The sequence below is a fragment of the Balaenoptera ricei genome, chromosome 10 (genome assembly GCF_028023285.1).
Source record: "Balaenoptera ricei isolate mBalRic1 chromosome 10, mBalRic1.hap2, whole genome shotgun sequence".
Taxonomy (NCBI): Eukaryota; Metazoa; Chordata; class Mammalia; order Artiodactyla; family Balaenopteridae; genus Balaenoptera; species Balaenoptera ricei.
In genome coordinates, this window is record NC_082648.1 from 242950 (window position 1) to 261162 (window position 18213).

Here is an 18213-nt window from a genome sequence, read left to right on the forward strand (position 1 = left end):
TCCATTTGCACAGCCTGTGCCTTTGGAGGGACTTTTGACTAATGAGGAGGCCTCTGACATAGTATTAGACATTACAGGTGCTTGGATTCGTTATAGGAAGTCGTGTGGTGGGGACGTTCCTTTGTGAGCCTTCCTCGAGGCTTCTTTCTTTGGTTTGTACCCCATGCTTTTACGCCTGGTGTGTTTTTGGCGTGGGGTTTTGTGCAGTCTGCCCACCTGGGTACCTAGAGATGTCTTAGATGTATGAATGGGTCTGGGTGATAACCTTCATTTTGACTTTTCGTCCACAGGGATAGGTTGGCGGGCCCTGGTGCACCCCAAAACCCATCCTGTATCAGAATATGAGTTTGAAGTGATCATTGGAGGGGATGGCCGCAGGAACACCTTGGAAGGTACGGGCAATGCTCCTCTCTCCTTCACCTGCTTCATGTGGAGGAACCCTGCCAAGAGCTTGTGTCTTCAGAGGCCCCACTCCTGAGAATCCTCACGCGTGCGCTGCCTAGGCTGGGTGAACGGCAGGCCCCATCTTCGCCCCGCCAGCTGGTACTGGGCCACTTCCCCAGGGCACAGGGAGACAAGCCACCCGTGAGCAGGGAACATTGCAGGATTAAACCTAAGTTATTAAAGCAGACGGCATCCCTTTTTATGAAACGGAAGCCCTCGTACTGAGTACTCTTCTGGTCCGTCAGATTTCCAGCGGTGTGTTAGTTGTGGGTGACTTTGACGTCTTTCCTGGATTGTTACAGTCTTTGGGAGGTAAACACCTTATTTCCAGGTAGAGGAGAGCTGCCCTAAAATCTTCCCATTGATTCCCATCCCCCATATTCCCTAATGTCTTCCTCAGCACCCCTCCTGTGTGACATGATCTTCCTTCTTTAGCCAGCTTTTGCCACCTCTGAAAATTTCTTTCCTTCCAGGATTTCGTCGGAAAGAATTTCGTGGCAAACTGGCCATTGCCATTACAGCAAATTTTATTAACCGAAATACAACAGCAGAAGCCAAAGTGGAAGAGATCAGTGGTGTGGCTTTTATATTCAACCAGAAATTTTTCCAGGAACTGAGGGAAGCCACAGGTTGGTGTCAATGCCTCCACAGCAAAAAGGATAGAATTTAAATACCGCTTATGATCTTTCTCTTGGAGGGTTTGGTGGGGGGGTCATCGGTGTTACTGCTGTGTTGTTTGCCCCTCTGCTCCTTCTTCACTCCCGTGCTTCGTTCTGAGCGTGTGCTTTCTGTGTCTCCGTCTCCTACTCTGGTGTCCTGTGTCCTCATTGCAGGGATGGGCTGCTCCTCCAGCCCTTCCCCCTGCCCGGCTCTGCACGGTGGTGCCTGACGCCGTCGGCTGTTGGAGGGGAGCTCTGGTTTGTTGAGAACCTGACTCTAGGTGTTGAGTGTGTCTTCTTTTTCCTGAGTTTGTTTGGCTTTGAAGTAAACCACGTGCTAGATAGAAATGAGGTTGTTGTATGATAGCTTGTGAATAGATGGATTCACTTAGACATTTTGCTGCAACAAAAATGTGTGGCAAATTCCACTTACCTGTTTTCTGAAAGAACGTGGTTTCTTCCCCTTGCATCTGTTTTTCAGGTTAATCGACTTAAAGAGCCAGTAGTGCACTCTGTACTTCCAGGCGTCCAGTTGTCTGTCCTGCCCGTGAGAGCCTAGGAGATTCCCCCGTTGCCCTGACGAGCATCAGAGAGGTTTAACCTGAGAACTGACTCAAACCCTCTTACTAGAGGTTAACCTCTCCTTTCTTCCCATCCTCGTGTTTCTGCTTCCGATTGATTGCTGTTGCTAGGATAACAGGGTGTCGGGTGAATGCAGAGTAGTGTGAGGATAACCAGAGCTCCCCCCTTTTCGTGAACAAATATGCAGGAAGTGAGGATCAGGCTCAGGTGCCTTTTTTATTTTCTCTTTCCCTGTCTGGAGTTCCACAACCCTGGTCTCTGTGGGCCAGTACAGTCTCTCTGGCTGCCCTAACCCACCTTCATCTCAGCAGACCCTTACGTGCACGTTTGTTCTCTGTTGGCAGGGATCGATTTGGAGAACATCGTCTACTACAAAGATGACACACACTATTTTGTTATGACAGCCAAAAAGCAGAGTTTACTGGACAAAGGGGTGATACTGCATGTGAGTCACGGATTTCTTTTAAACCTCTTTTTATGTTGTACTGGGTCATGTGATTACCAAGAGAAAGAATTTTATTGTCTGATGAGTTTTTTCCTGCAAGGGGATGAAAATGAGTGCCTCACTCGTCTCCTGGGACCATGTACTTTGTACTCCTCTGATGTTTTTTAGTTTAACTTTTTAAAAAATCTTTTATTATGGAAAATTTCAAGCGTGAACAGAAGTGGAGAGACTTGTGTGATGAACCCCAATGTGCCTGTTATCCAGCATTAGCAGTTGTCAGCACGTGGCCAGCACTGTCCCAGGAGTAGCCCAGCCCACTCCCCACTCCCACTTCGGGCTGTGCAAAGCAAATCTCAGATAGCATTTCATGCATAAATATTCATTTTAATTTCAGGTGATTCTGTTTGTGGTTATGGTGAGTTCCATATGTGACCGATTATTGGTTGGTTAATAGGTCATCTTTTGGGAGGGGGTTATAGAGGGAAGGGAGTTAGACCAAGAAGCAAAAACTGGTGTTTGTGGGAGCCTGAGAACGGTTCTGGTTTTGCTGCAGGTACGGTTACAGTGCCTGGATCGGGCTATATTTGGACCTCTTTATGGGCTGACAGTGAGGGCTCTTGTTCACCCAGAGCCAGGGCCAGCTAAGCCTTTTTTCCAGATGACTAATTGTATGACATTCCCTGAGATGATGATCAGAATATGGACTCAGAGAACCACAGGCTCCTTAAGGATGGCTCCTTAAGGAGAGTTTCTTAAGTCTTGCTTGGTCTTGTTGGTCTGGATTTGAGAATTACTGTCCCTGTGTGATGAGTGGAGAGAAGAGGCACCAGATGCGGTGATTCAGGCCTGTGCAGTTCCCAGCGCAGACTGGCGGCTGAATTTCAGGGTGTCCTTTGTCTTTGCAGCATGATGATGAGTCGGGTGACTTCAGTCTGAGTTATGGTGCTGCCTTGTCTGCAGGCGGTGCTGGGGAGCTGGGAGCTCGTGGGCCTCGTGTCTGTGTCTCAGCCCCGTGGCCCTTTATGCGTATGAGGAGAACAGGACAGAGCAGTGGGCACAGCCCATTCTGCCAAAAGCATGAGCAAGATATATTTGGCTGGATGCTTTATCAGTAAGAAATAGCCGGTGAACCCCTGGTACGCCTTGGGACTAAGCTAAGACTTGGAGCCCACGGTTGCCACTTACTAAGTGTTGAACAAACAGTTTCCGGGACCAACCTGAGTATTTGTGTTTGGCTTTTACATCTTGTAGTGCCAGCGGAAAGTATCATCAGGGGCACTTGGAAAGCTTAGGTCCCACTTGAGAAGAAAGACTTGGCTCAGTGTGCCAGGAGCCTCCAAAACAGAAAAGGAGTTTCTCGATCCTTTCTGTGGAAAGCCCTTTTTCTCTCATCATTGTTTTTCTTTGTTGGTGGATTACTGTGGGGCCTTTCAGAATCTTGTGTATTGTTTTGAAAACTTCTGTTCCATTTTCAGTGGGTTTCTTCCCGGCCCCCAGGACTCCTATTGCCCCCACCTCCTCATCCCTCTGGCACTGAAGCTTTAAGGTTCTTCCTTTGGGTTCGATGAGCTATGCAAGGTTGAGTGTCCCGTGTAGGTCCAGCTGTTGCCCAGAAGATGGTGATTGCTGATAGCAGCCTGAACTATGAATGCTTTTCAGTTTACAGAGCACCATCACATTAAATCATTGTATTTGGTATTCAGAGCAACTCCGTGAGGTGGAGTGGACTAGACTGAAGAAGCAGTGACTTGTTCCAAGTAAATGGAAAAGCGGGGGCTCTGTTTCTAGGCAGCAAAACCTGTGTTCCTTTAGAAACAGCCTCCCCCCCTTTTCTTTTGAGTTTGCATAGAAGACTGCTTTTGGAACAGGGAGGGGAAGGCTGCGGAACTAGGTTCCGTCTGGCACGCGCAGCGTGGCTGTGGCCGGTGGGCTCTTGTGCCCCTGCCTGGGCGTTTCCATCGAGCCTCTTCTCCCTCTGGAGACAGGACTACGCCGACACGGAGCTCCTGCTCTCCCGGGAGAATGTGGACCAGGAGGCCCTGCTGAGCTATGCCCGGGAGGCGGCTGACTTCTCCACCCAGCAGCAGCTGCCCTCCCTGGACTTCGCCATCAACCACTACGGGCAGCCTGATGTGGCCATGTTCGACTTCACGTGCATGTACGCCTCCGAGAACGCGGCCCTGGTGCGGGAGCACAGTGGCCACCAGCTGCTGGTGGCCCTGGTAGGGGACAGCCTTCTGGAGGTGAGTGCTGAGCAGCAGGAGGTGGCAGTTCAGGTTGGAGGCCTGGCGAGGGGGCATCGCACTGAGGGGCAGCTCTGGGGTCCCAGCTGGGGAGCAAGTGTCTATGCCGCCACGCGGTCTAGTGTACAGGGGAGGGCCCCAGGCCACGGGGAGCCCAGGCTTGCCACTGTGGGTGGCAGTTCCGCAGGCTTTGTGACTTGCCCATCTGCAGGTTGTGAAGTAGGGAAGGGAAGGGCAGGGTACAGCTGCTCTTCAACAGCAAACTCTTTCTCTCCTCCTTAGTTTAGTTTCCCTCTTTTAAAAGGTAATTCAGGTTAATTCTTTGTTTTCTGTTTCTGTAGCCTTTTTGGCCAATGGGAACAGGAATAGCCCGGGGCTTTCTAGCTGCTATGGACTCGGCCTGGATGGTGCGCAGTTGGTCTCTGGGAAGGAGCCCCTTGGAAGTCCTGGCAGAGAGGTAACCGGAGGGGCGTCCTTCCGCGGTGACACAGGAGGGTCAGTGGTTTTCTCCTCAGGCAGAGTTCAGGTTTCTCTTTCCTTCTTCATTAATGATGTTTTTATGTTTAGGAGAGGGAAGGCAAGATAGGTATTCATAAAATCATAGAAACCTAAAGATTATATAATCTAAGTGATGTTCTCTTATCCCTTTCAAATCAAATTTGTTACTGATGAGTGGTATCTGAATCTTTGTGTAACATTGACGGACACTCTCTGATTCCTTTGTGTCAGCTACATGAACAAATAAATTTCTATTGGCCAAAAGATTCATTCGGTTTTTTCCCTAAGATGGCTCTAGTAGCACTTAGTTGTCTTTAACTTCATTCGAAACAATTTTGTTAGATTGTATGTGACAGCTGTCATATCAGCCTGCATTTTAAAAAAGACTTATTGGGACTTCCCTGGTGGCGCAGTGGTTAAGAATCCGCCTGCCAATGCAGGGGACACGGGTTCTAGCCCTGGTCCGGGAAGATCCCACATGCCACAGAGCAACTAAGCCCGTGCACCACAGCTACTGAGCCTGCACTGTAGAGCCCTCGAGCCACAACTACTGAGCCCACGTGCCACAACTACTGAAGCCCGTGCACCTAGAGCCCGTGCTCCACAACAAGAGAAGCCACCACAATGAGAAGCTCACACACTGCAATGAAGAGTAGACCCTGCTCGCCAGAACTAGAGAAAGCCTGCGTGCAGCAACGAAGACCCAGCGCAGCCAAAAATAAATAAGTAAATAAAATAAAATTTAAAAATTAAAAAAAAAGACATCAAAATTGGTGAATTTTTGTGTAGCCATTTTAATATTGAAGATGGAAGAAAAAAAGCAACATTTTCAGCATATTATGCTTTATCATTTCGAGAAAGGTAAAAACACAACTGAAACACAAAAAAAGATTTGTGCAGTGTATGGAGAAGGTGCTGTGACGGATTGAACATGTCAAAGGTGGTTTGCAAAGTTTTGTGCTGGAGATTTCTCGCTGGACGATGCTCCACGGTTGGATAGACCAGTTGAAGTTGATAGTGATCAAATCGAGACATTAATTGAGAACAATCAACGTTACACCACGAGGGAGATAGCCAACATACTCAAAGTATCCAAATCAAGCGTTGAAAATCATCTGCACCAGCTTGGTTATGTTAATCGCTTTGATGTTTGGGTTCCACATAAGTTAAGCGAAAAAAACCTTCTTGACCATATTTCCTCATGTGATTCTCTACTTAAACGTAGCAAAAAATTCCGTTTTTAAAACAAGTTGTGACAGACGATGAGAAGTGGATATTGTCCCATAATGTGGAACGGAAGAGATCGTGGGGCAAGCGAAATGAACCACCACCAACCACACCAAAGGCCAGTCTTCATCCAAAGAAAGTGATGTTGTGTAAATGGTGGGATTGGAAGGGAGTCCTCTATTATGAGCTCCTTCTGGAAAACCCAACGATTAATTCCAACAAGTACTGCTCCCAGTTAGACCAACTGAAAGTGGCACTCGACAAAAAGCGTCTGGAATTAGTCAACAGAAAACGCATACGCTTCCATCAGGATAACGCAAGACCACATGTTTCTTTGATGGCCAGGCAAAAACTGTTACAGCTTGGCTGGGAAGTTCTGATTCATCTGCTATATTCACTAGACATTGCACCTTTGGATTTCCATTTATTTTGGTCTTTACGAAATTCTCTTAATGGAAAAAATTTCAGTTCCCTGGAAGACTGTAAAAGCCACCTGGAACAGTTGTTTGCTCAAAAAGATAAAAAGTTTTGGGAAGATGGAATTATGAAGTTGTCTGAAAAATGGCAGAAGGTAGTGGAACAAAAGGGTAAATACGTTGTTCAGTAAAGTTCTTGGTGAAAATGAAAAATGTGTCTTTAGTTTTTACTTAAAAACCGAAGGCACTTTTTGGCCAACCCAATACATGAAAATAGTGCATTTAATCTTCCTGTCCTTAAACTAGAGAGACTTGTACTAATGAAATCAGTGTGGTAGCAAGGGATGTACTAACATAAGAGAGGAAATTAAAAGTGACTTCGAATCCAAAGGGAAACAACAAAGTGCTTGTGAACATTGACTCTCAACGGTCAGGTATTGTGAAGCAGATAATTGCAGATGAGGTGAGGTCTCGGATTTGCTTGCTAATAAAGAAAAAGTGCCTTGACCAGAACTAGAGAAAGAGGATTTGCTGGATGAAATTAGTGGTCGATACCATTTTTTAAGTCTGTTACCTAAGGTACTCTGGGTAAATTTGGTGGCAAGTTTTTTTCATCAGTGATTTTCTTAAAAATTAAACATTGGCCTACTTGCTAAAACAGCGCAGCAGTAAAGTAGAGTGAGGCTTGGCTCCCTGCCCACAGCAGTGGACTTGCCCTTCTCCTTGGCCCCTAACAGTCTGGTGCTGGTGGGATCATTGAGATGGTGGGGATGGGAAGCCAGGGCTGATGGGGGGTTGGAGGCAACCCTTCAAGGAGGAGGACTTGTCCCACCCTGGACTGTCAGAAAATAGAAATATTATCAAAGGAGAGGGAGGAGCTTCTGGTGCCGTCACCGCTCTGAGCGCACTGCTGTTCGTCGTTGCAGGGAAAGCATTTATAGGTTGCTGCCTCAGACCACCCCCGAGAATGTGAGCAAGAACTTCAGCCAGTACAGCATAGACCCCGTCACCAGATACCCCAACATGAACGTCAGCTTCCTCCGGCCAAGCCAGGTAAGCGCCCCTGGCCCGTCATCCGTGTCCCGGCCACGGTCAGGACCAGTCAGACGCCGTGAATACCGGCGCACCCAGCGTTCCTTCACAATCCAAGCAGACGTCTTCCTCAGTTGGCTGAGGGAGGCATCTGCTGTCAGCAGACTGACCAGCTGGGGCAGCGGGTTGTCTGGTGACCGGAGGGCTCTGTCCCATCTCCTGGTTCCCGTGGACGGTGCAGGAGCTCAGCCCTCGTTCTCTAGTCAGGACGTGCAGCAAGCACCTGCGTCACTGCCACCGGTCACCGTGACCCGGGGGCCACCGCTCACCTTCCCTGAACTTGTTTCCCCATCTGTACCATGGAGGTCACCATCCCTGCTGCTCCCAGGATCGTTGTTCAGGCAGACAGCACGGGTCACTTGAGAGAACTTGGAAAGATAAGGCCCTCTGCAAGTAAAAGATACTGCCGGCCAACTCAGAATGTCTAAAGCCTTGTTACTGCACTGAGAGTGACATTTTACAAAGCATAATAACCCCAGGGAGCCCAACAATGCTGAGAAAGCAGCCCGTTCAACGCATTTGCCTGTGTTCTAGAGTAATTTTTTATTCACTTTACATCCAGGCCTCTGTGTTTGTGGGGGAAACCCGCTTTCACTGGGCGGCAGTAATGGCCCAGCAGAGACTGTGCGAGGGCCCTCCGTGGCTGTCTCTGGGCACAGGTTCTTACAGTTCACGTGCATTTGTGTGTACGTGACCCACCGTATCCCAGAAAGGATTAAGGTTGGCGTTATACCTTCTGACTACACTTTCCCCAGCCTTCCACTTCAGTCAGTGTGATCTCAGTAGGGAATTTGTTACTTGGTATGTGATTTTCCTTCTTTACGACTTGTAAACTTCCTGCCAGGTGCGCCATCTGTATGATACTGGAGAAACAAAAGATATTCATCTGGAGATGGAGAACCTCGTGAATTCCCGAACTACCCCAAAACTGGCCCGCAATGGTGAGTCCTGGTGATGGCCTTTCCGCCGTCGAGAGCGTTCTGTGTAATCGGCTGAGCTCTTGGTGTGCACAGTACCGGCTCTCACGTACATGGTTCTCACCGGAGGTGGTTTGCCCCCAGGGGACGTTTGGTCGTGTCTGGAGACATTTTTGGGTGTCAGGACTGGGGGTGTTGCTACTGCTCTGCCCCCAGTGGTACACAAGTCAGCCCCACGGCGAAGGATCAACTGCCTAAAGCAGCAGTGCTGTCGAGGCTGGGAAACCTGGTCTAAGGCGTCACGAGGGTGTAAAGAGAAATCGGATTCGGCGCTGTTGAGAGGGCGGGGGGTGGCGGACTTGGGAGCACACACGCAGACCAAGGTTTTGAGGGAAGGCTTTACAGAAGAAGCAGTGGCCTCTTAGCTGAGGACCACGACGGCTGCAGGACACAGTGATGGAGGCGGAGCCTGTGCTGTGCAGGCCCCTGAAGAGTTCTTTAAAAGGAGAGTGACCGGCCAGCTGCAGGTGAGCTGGGACAGAGAAGGGCAACAGGGCAGAGCAGGTAGTTTAGAAGTGCGCCAGTGGTCATGCTGGCCGGTCCGGTGTTGATGCCGCGGATGAGAAGGGAGACCACGTCCGGTCCAGCTGTGCCCGTCCGTGAAGCATGTGGCTTGACAGCATACGTAGCGTCTCTGAACTTGGGTTTCTGTGTGTGCAAAGTGGGGGTAACCATGCCCACCTCATGCTGGCTGCGAGGACTCGGGGGCGTGTTGGGGTGTTCGCTGCAACACCTGGCGTGCAGCGGGGCGTCAGAAGTGGCTGCCGAGAGCATTAAGGAGCCAGAAGCACTGGCAGAGTCTGAACAAGGACTCGGGGCTGAGAAGATTTGAGCTCTGTCACGGGCATTTTGAATTTGACGTGCTGTTGGGATGTCAAGGCAGATGTGACCACCAGCAGGCAGCTGGAAACATTTTCATCTTCCTCCACTGGGGTGTCATCTCCTTGAAAGCAGAGACCATTATTTATTTATGGCAGCACCGCACGGCTCGCGGGATCTTAGTTCCCCGACCACAGATTGAACCTGGGCCCTTGGCAGTGAGAGCGCGGAGTCCTAACCACTGGACCGCCAGGGAAGTGCCCAGAGAGTGTGTCTTTGTTCACTGTTATTCTAGAGCCTGGAATATTGAAGTCGTCCAGTACGTATTGGATCAGTGGATACACAGACTTGGGAGACATCTGAATAAAGTGAATTTCTGAAGCCAGGAGACTTATGAGGATGACACCAGCAGTAGTTCTCTGTGTCATTTCAGGATACATTTTCCCTGAAAGACTGAAGTGAAACGGGATTTTTAGATATGCAGTTTTAATTTTGTTATGTTCACAAATTTGTTATGTACAAATGGCTTAGTATAAGGTTAAGTGTTTTCAGCTCCTTAAGGTAAGGAACAGACTTTCTTGGACACAAATCGGAGTTCACAGATTCTTCTAAATGTTCTATATCAGAGCTCTTCTGATGTGATCATGAAAAACGGTTTTTTATAAAGGCTCTTCGTGTTTTAGAAGACACATCAGTGACTGGAAAACGTCCCAGTATGTGTGTCTATGTGTTGAGTTTTTCAAGACGTGACCACTTGTCATACTGAGTGCCAAGCCTGGCCTGATCTGGCATCCTTGGCCTTGCCTGTGTGGTCCTGCAAAGTTTCTTCACTTGGCAGATTGCTCGGTACCTTGGAAAGTGTGAGAGCAAGTGTTTAACGTGCTGCTAGGTGGAATGGAACGTTTCTTCTCGGGTGCTCCCAATGTTACTTTGAAGGGAAGGCGTTTCCTCCGCCACCTGCCAGACAACTCTCCAGGGAAATCTTAGAGCCATCACGTGTGAGGGTGACAGCTCAGCAGGTGGCACCCTTCCCTCTACGTCCCTGTCCTGGAGAGTGGCTGGGACCCTGGGCTTCAGCGTGAGAGGATCCACAGCACTCACTTGTGATCTCTCATTCTCTTGGGGCATGGATGTTGACCTCAGAGTCTGGATAAATTGGTAGTTTCTTGTCTACCATAAATTCCATGGGAATTCCCTGGCAGTCCAGTGGTTAGGACTCTGCAATTTCATTGCTGTGGGCCCGGGTTTGATCCCTGGTCGGGGAACTAAGATTCCACAAGCCGCGCCGCACAGCCAAAAAAAAAATTAAATTAAATTCCACTCTTATGATGCCAGTTAAATAACTTCTTACTTTTGAAAACCAGTGACGACTATTTTGTCCTTGCCTTCAGTATTTTTTCAACCTGGTTATGTGGATTCTCTATCAAAGCTACCAAGTGACCACACTTCCAATAATAACGTTGTTGTTTTAGAGTCTGTGGCTCGTTCCAGCAAACTGCTGGGTTGGTGCCAGCGGCAGACAGATGGCTACGCTGGGGTGAACGTGACGGACCTCACCATGTCGTGGAAGAGCGGCCTGGCCCTGTGTGCCATCATCCACAGATACCGCCCTGATCTGATGTGAGTCCAGACTCTTCTTCATCTGTATTTCCGCAGGACTTGCGAGTGCCCTGCTTCCGAGCGGCCAAACTCTGTACCTTTTCCTAGAACGAGATACGGATATAAGATACTTCTTCTGGAAGTCAGTCACTAATTTTGATTTATAGTTATATTTAAAGCTGTGTCTGTTAGGCATTATGTAGCTCAATTCAGGAATGATTAGCTGTTTGTAAAGTCTCAGCACTCAAAAGGTGGAAAACTGGTTATAACACCCCCTGGACCTGTTAACATCACACGAAGGAAAACTCTGTTTCTTGGCCCCAGGCTGAGCTCTGCGTTCGGCCAGCTCTCTGTCCAGTGCTGCTGGTCACGAGGAAAGCCTGGCCGGAGTGTGGGCTGAAGGCACGTGTGTCACTACCAGCAGAGCACTTCCTCCATTCACCGGGGCTTGTCGGCATTGTCTCTGGTCTCTTGCACTTTTTGCAAGCATGCTCTGTTAGGCCTGTAACACTCAGGTGGCCTTTTGCACCTGTGCGGTGACATCTCCTCTTTTGGTCATTCTGTACTCACCTAAATGCAGACTAGTATGACAGAATGACCCAGGTCAGCTGTGGTGACCGGTGCACCCAGATCTCCCCGTAGGCATTCGTTACTGTGGAAGCCAAACAAGAAGATTCAGAAACGAGCAGAGCACATGGCATTATTTTGGCTGCCTGTCCTTTCATCATTAGGTCCACTTACGGGCCCATTTTTGTGTACTTGTTTTGTTCTAATGATTACTTAAGGAATCCTGAAAGACCTGGCTCTTTTTTATGTTAATAAAAGAAAGGAGCCTCACCTAGTGCTTAGGAGTGGGGGTGCTGACGTGCTTGATAAGCGGAAGTGACCTCTGTGCCCCTGTCCCTTAGCTCATGCCGAGACTGGTGAAAATTAAGTTGAAGTAGGGCTTATTGACCCCTCCGGGGGGCAGGGGGCAGCCTGAGAACGACGACAGTGGATGACACAGAAGTGCTCAGGAGAAGGGCCAGGCAAGTCAGCCCTAGTCCAGAGGGAGGGCAGGACAGAAGGGGGAGGGCAGGACAGAGTCCCTGAAGGGAGCCTGGCGCGGAGGGGACACGCTCCTGTGGGAATGGACCGAAGGCTGCCGGGGGCCCGGGCGTTTCCTCCTGACGGTGCACAGAGCCGTGAGTAGCTAATTTGGCACCGTTCAGGCTGCTGTGACGTCACTCAGGATGAGGCGCCCATAGTTTAGTAGGCTTAATATACAGAGAGAAGGAGTTTAAAAAATGAAAAACGGTTGCAGAGTCAGCAGGTTAACACAAAATAAGGCCTGCCCAGTTAATCTGAAATCACCTAAAGAAGGATGCTGTCAGTCTTTACTTGATTGAATAGCAAGAAGCCTGAAACCCAGTGGGAAATGTTTGTTAATCTAAATACTTAGGAAAACTCAGGAAATTTAGCAGTGGAGAAATCTTTTGAGGAAAGTTTTGGAATTTCCCTTTGAATTAGAGGGGAAGGCTGAGTAAGATTCACCAGAGCTGATTTAGTACATCAACAGCTTGTCAGCTCCAAAGGACACAGGGGGTGATGGTTCCAAGCCTTTAGACACAGCCTGATCCAAATAGGACCTTTATTGTTATTGAGCATAAGTTTAATACATGCAGACCATACGCGGGGCACAGGAGAAACATAACAAAAACAATTCCTTTTCTTGAGCTTACATTTTAGTAAGAACTTTATGTTACTGATAAAATGTTATGTTTTCCGGGCTTCCCTGGTGGCTCAGTGGTTGAGAATCTGCCTGCTAATGCAGGAGACACGGGTTCGAGCCCTGGTCTGGGAAGATCCCACATGCCGCGGAGCAACTAGGCCCGTGAGCCGCAACTACTGAGCCTGCGCGTCTGGAGCCTGTGTTCCGCAACAAGAGAGGCTGCGATAGTGAGAGGCCTGCGCACCACGATGAAGAGTGGCCCCCGCTTGCCGCAACTGGAGAAAGCCCTCGCACAGAAACGAAGACCCAACACAGCCATAAATAAATAAATAAATAAATAAAATTAAAAAGTGTTTAAAAAAAAAATGTTATGTTTTCCAACTTTTCCCCTCTTTTCTCTTATGGGTAGATTGTTAATCCTTTCTTCTCCCTGAGGATGATTTGCATTTCGTTAGTAAAAGGAGGGAGACAGAAGTGAGACAGGTTTGCTCTCCGATTTCAGTGAGGCCTGCGCCCTGGATTTTAGCTGAAAGACCAAGAAATAATGATGACTCTGTGATACCGTGTTTTCTGGTCTGGGGACAAGCAGCCCATCTTGACACGTTTTCCTTGTCCTGTTTCTCAGAGATTTTGATTCTTTGGATGAGCAAAATGTGGAGAAGAATAACCAGCTGGCCTTTGATATTGCTGAGAAGGAGCTGGGCATTTCTCCCATCATGACAGGCAGAGAGATGGCCTCGGTGGGGGAGCCGGACAAGCTGTCCATGGTGATGTACCTGACCCAGTTCTACGAGATGTTCAGGGACTCGCTCCCCTCCCGAGGTAAGGGCCCCCCAGGGGTGCTGCCGTGCGGCTCCCCTGCCTCTCCTTCCCCCGTGCCCCTTCTTCCAGCAGACCCGCTTCTCTGCGCTGTTGTCAGCCCCTTGTTCTGACCCAGGTCTTGCTCAGCAGACCTGCAGTTGTGGAGGCCATGAGCATTCCCGTCTAGAGCCTTGTCCTTGACTCCACCACCCTCCTTCCCTTTCTCTCAGAACCAGACTTTTTGAAAAGGTGCTTTTGCTGTGGCCTGGACTTCGTCACTGCCTAATCTTGTGACACTTTGCAACCCGGCCAAAACTGTTGTCCGTGGTCGTGAAGAATCACCAGATGCATATTCTTCCCTCCTCTCTCACCTCTCAGACACCCGTCTGTTCTGCGTTGTTCGGCACTTGGAATGACGTCCTTTCTCTTGAAATTCTCTCTTTCTCTTGGCTTCTGTGATCCCGGACTATACTTGCTTCGTTCTCTTTCTTCTGTAACTGTTCCTTCTCTGGCTTCTCTTTCTTCTCCTACCTTTTAGTGTTTCCAGACATCTTCCCTTGACCCTCAGGCTATCAGAAAACAGACTGAGTCAGCGTCATGATGCTTACAAGTGTTGACCATGGTACCTGACCTGGTTTACATCCCATTTCCTCCACCTAAAGTCACTAAACTTCCCTGTGCCTCAGTTTCCCCATCTGTAAAGTGGGGATAACATGTACATGGCTAGATTGTAATACACTAAGAAGAGTGTTTGGCGAATGGAAGCACTTAAACAAATGTTAGCAATGTATTATTAGTTTCAATTATTATTTCAACACTACTATTGTTACGAATAAAACATTGGAACCCACAGAGTTTAGGTACCATTCTCCAGTGCTTCTAGCCCATGTACTTGTAGGTATCTGTAGACATCTGTGGCTTTCTCTCATTAGAGATGCAGTTCTTACAACAGAGATGCACAACTCTGACATCAACAAGCACACCCTGAACCCGTGACCCGAGTCCTGTCTCCTCCCCCCGACACCCCTCCCTTTCTCTCCCGACCTGAACTTTTCATCTTGAAGTGAGGCTTCGGCACTGTGTTGTAACCAGCAAGCACAGGCAGATTGCAGCGTCTGAAAAGCGAAAGTGGAGGTTTTTGTGACTGAAGTGGATTGGGGCAAGCGTTGGTTTTGTTTGTATGGATGGAGAAGAGAAGGCCCAGCGTCCAGGGCTCCGTGTGCATTTTCTCTGTGGAGTTCCTGCCGGGTTCAGAGCGCATGAACCCTCAGAGCTTCCTGAGGTTCTGAGAGCCTCCTGCGAGGAGGTGCCCTCAGGGCTGTCCTTGGACACTGCTTGTTTCTGCCCACAGATGCCTTGGACCTGAATGCTGAGGAGAGGGCCGTCCTGGTAGCCAGCACTAAATCCCCCATCTCCTTCCTGAGCAAGCTGGGGCAGACCATTTCTCGGAAGCGCTCTCCCAAGGTCAGTGGAAGGGTTTTTCCTCCAGCTGCAGAACTAATGGCACAGTGCAGTGGCTAGAGGAATGCGGTTTCCCTCTGCTCTTGGTGCAGGACAAAAAGGAAAAGGACTTGGACGGTGCTGGGAAGAGGAGAAAGACCAGCCAGTCGGAAGAGGTGAGAAATATCTGGAATTTGCCAGAATGAATGTACTGAATTGCCCTCCTTGGCTGAAACGCTTAATTCCCAAATCGGTATTGCTAGATCTTTTCAGTTCACTCTTTGTGAGAATTGTTGTGCACAGATGCTTTCTGTGGCCTTTTGCCTTTGTTTAGTTTTTTGGAGAGCATCCAGGGAACACACACATGTGCTCTGGGCCTTCCTGTCTCTTTGGAATCCCATATGTGGCGAAGGGCAGCAGCTTTCCTGGGATGTGACCACACCAGCAAGAGCCCGAGTACCTCTTCATACTGCCCCTGCGCCCGAGGCCATCTTGAGATTAGAACCTTGAGGAGAGCCACTGAGCTCGACCTAAAGCGGGACCAGCCGCTGTGCCAGGCCCTGAGGTGTGGGCAGGGGCTCCTCTAACCGAGGCTGGCTCTCGATACCCCTGTTCACCAGGAGGACGCGCCCCGGGGCTACAGAGGAGGAAGGCCTACGCTGGTGAGCACACTGAGCGACCGGAGGGTGGACGTGGCCCTTGGCAACCAGAACAAGGTGAAGTACATGGCGACCCAGCTGCTGGCCAAGTTTGAGGAGAACGCACCCGCGCAGGCCACGGGCGTGAGGAGACAGGTAAGCCTGGCTCACACCTCGCCTGCCCGGACCTGGGCTGGCCACAGAGGAAGGGGGGTTAGTGAGTGAGACGGGGAACTTCCCGGTCCTGAGGGCTCAGGGCTCGAGACTGGCGTCTGCGTGGGACAGGGACGAGGGTTCCTGTCCTCACCAGCCAGGCCCACCCGAGGATCTTTAAAACGGGGTGTCCAGATCTGTGTACGTAGGTGTGTGTTCACGTACATGCATACGTAAGTAATGTAAGAGGTACCTGCTTACTGAGGAAAATGCTGGAAAGTGTAATTAAGGCCCCTATAATTCTGTTAATATTTTGCCATGTTTCTTTCTGGTCTTTTTTTAGTGCATTCTTGTTTTCATGGTTGAGGTCATTCTTAACGTACACTTTCCTGTTCTGCTTTCTTCATGTAACTTTGGGCATATTTCCATGTTCCAAACTCTTTATAAGCCTGTTCCAAAGTGTGTGCTCCATGCTTTTCTTAACTCTTCCTCTGGTGCTGGATGTTTAGTTGGTTCTCATCTTTGATGAAGGGCACAGAGGTAGACACTCTTATGTGTTGCACATGGTTTTCCTACACTGTCCTTGAACTAGGTCACGAGTGTGAGCGCTGTAAAGGTTCTCCGTGGACTGTCCTGACTCCCGAGTCCTGCTGAGGGCTGGACTGCCATGTCTGTTAGGTCTCGTCTCTCCTCTTGCTTGTGTAAAAGTCACTAAGGCTTCTCAAGAGGAGGTACAGGCATTGTGAGATCCACACTGAACGTTTCTTCCAAAACTCCTGGTGCGGGGAGCGCCTCTTCATCTTGGCCACGTGCGCCAGCCCTTGTTCCTGTGGACCAGGGGCCAGGCCGACCACCATCACTAACTTCTCACATCTAGTGCTTGGTTAGATCCTCACGCTCCAGGCGTTCGTGCCGAGGTCCACAGAGAACGTGCAGGCTTGACTGTGAACGTGTGAGGCGGCTGGGCGGCTGTAGCAGCCCAGGTTCCGTCCTCCTCAGCAAGGCTGGGGTGCTCTCCACTGGAGGAAGTGTTCCCGCACTCATTTTGAGTGGAAAGATTCATTTTCCAAGCCAGAATTAATAGTTTAGGCTCAGAGCATTGAGTGTGGGAAAAGGATAATCAGAATTACAGCTTCTGTTTGCCTTTTCTTTTGCATTTGGCTTCGCCCGAGTTGGGGGGAATAGAGGATTTTCCTTTGTAAGTGTAACTTCCTAGAACTAATTCCGTGCACCCTCCTTCAGTTCATAGATGCGTGTCTGTCCTCCGTGAGAACCATTTTTGTGTCTGCTACCTTAATGTTTTTTTGTTTTTTTTTTTGTCTCTGTGTCCTGTCCCCTACCCAATACTTGGCCTGTGTGTCACAGCCGACACAAGAGCGTGGGCTCAGCCAGCCGTCCTGCTGCCTGCCTGAGCAGGGTCGCCCTGCTCCCGCCCCCCAGTGGAAACAGGTAAAGGAACTGCCCAGGGACCAGAATGGGTGCTGGGCCTTCCCACCTGCTCCTCCTCCGAGCCAGCCGGGTGGGGCCTGCACCGTAGAAGCCTAGGTCACGGGGGTAGGGGTCTCTGTGCGCATTTGAGTGGCGACTCTGGGGGAAAGTTCAACAGACAGTACTGATAGTATTGCATGACTTGTTTAACTCCTTGGGATTTGGGAAACCAGTGAAAAGGGTGGGCTGTTAAATTAGTGTTGAAACTAGCTGAAGCTATGTGGTACCTGTGTTCAGGTACTTAGCCTTTGGGGTTTTGCTGTTATAACCTTTGTCCCAAGTTGACCTTTGGCTGGAATGCGTCCGCGTGACCCCTGGAGGACAATCCCGAGTTTCTAGAGCTTGGGGCTCGGGGCAGTGGTCTTGTGTTAAACAGGAAAATGTTATCCAAGAAATAGTCTCAAACTGGTTTTTTCCTTGTTTCAGATCATGGACAGAGATGATCATGGGCGTTTTCTCAGTGTTTTGTCCACATTTAAAATACCCTTTTTGGAAATTTTCACTAAAGTTTCTGCAGGATCTCCTGTAAAGCTGCTTCTCCTACATAGTATAGAGTGGGGTGGAAAGAAAGAGGGACTGGCGCCTGGCGGGTAACAGGAAACCCGCCAGAGCGATGGGCCTCTGCTCTGTTCCCCCCACGTCACAGCCGTGAGTGCGGCCTGGGTTTGCTGTCTCGTGGTTTGGAATCGCTGAGGACTGGGGTTCTGAGCAGTCAGAGGGGCTGACCCTGATTCCCTCCTGTGCTGGGAGGTGCTGGGGAGTGGTGAGTTAGATTTCAGTTGAATTACACTCAGGGCAGAATGTTTCTTTCTAACTTTTCTTCTGATAATATGCATGTTAAGGCAGGGCCTGTGAGGCTGAGGTGGAAGCTTGGGAGCAGCGTCCAGTCACCATGAAGCCAAGCTGCCTCTCTCCCCATGCTTGGGGAGGGGAGGTCTTCTGAGAAAAGCTCATTAGAAATTCCCTTCTGTTTTCCTTACT

General features: G+C 49.5%; 1 protein-coding gene across 27 annotated transcripts in view; it reads left to right on the forward strand.

Annotated features, from left to right (window-relative positions):
- The window catches only part of MICAL3 (microtubule associated monooxygenase, calponin and LIM domain containing 3), a 191369-nt gene that overhangs the window by 95582 nt on the left and 77574 nt on the right, over window positions 1-18213 (forward strand). For 24 of the 27 annotated variants that reach the window (XR_009505258.1, XM_059934970.1, XM_059934971.1 and 21 more), the window contains 13 exons: window positions 291-392; window positions 918-1073; window positions 2030-2130; window positions 4116-4373; window positions 4715-4830; window positions 7441-7567; window positions 8451-8547; window positions 10875-11022; window positions 13338-13534; window positions 14865-14977; window positions 15067-15129; window positions 15574-15747; window positions 17110-17193. Coding sequence is in view for 26 of the 27 variants with exons in the window: in XM_059934970.1 (XP_059790953.1) it covers window positions 291-392; window positions 918-1073; window positions 2030-2130; window positions 4116-4373; window positions 4715-4830; window positions 7441-7567; window positions 8451-8547; window positions 10875-11022; window positions 13338-13534; window positions 14865-14977; window positions 15067-15129; window positions 15574-15747; window positions 17110-17193 (1736 nt within the window). In the remaining variant the exon portion in view is untranslated. Of the gene's footprint in view, window positions 1-290; window positions 393-917; window positions 1074-2029; window positions 2131-4115; window positions 4374-4714; window positions 4831-7440; window positions 7568-8450; window positions 8548-10874; window positions 11023-12814; window positions 13028-13337; window positions 13535-14864; window positions 14978-15066; window positions 15130-15573; window positions 15748-17109; window positions 17194-18213 lie in introns of those variants that run through there. The other 3 variants (XM_059934992.1, XM_059934993.1, XM_059934995.1) reach the window with 2 other exon arrangements.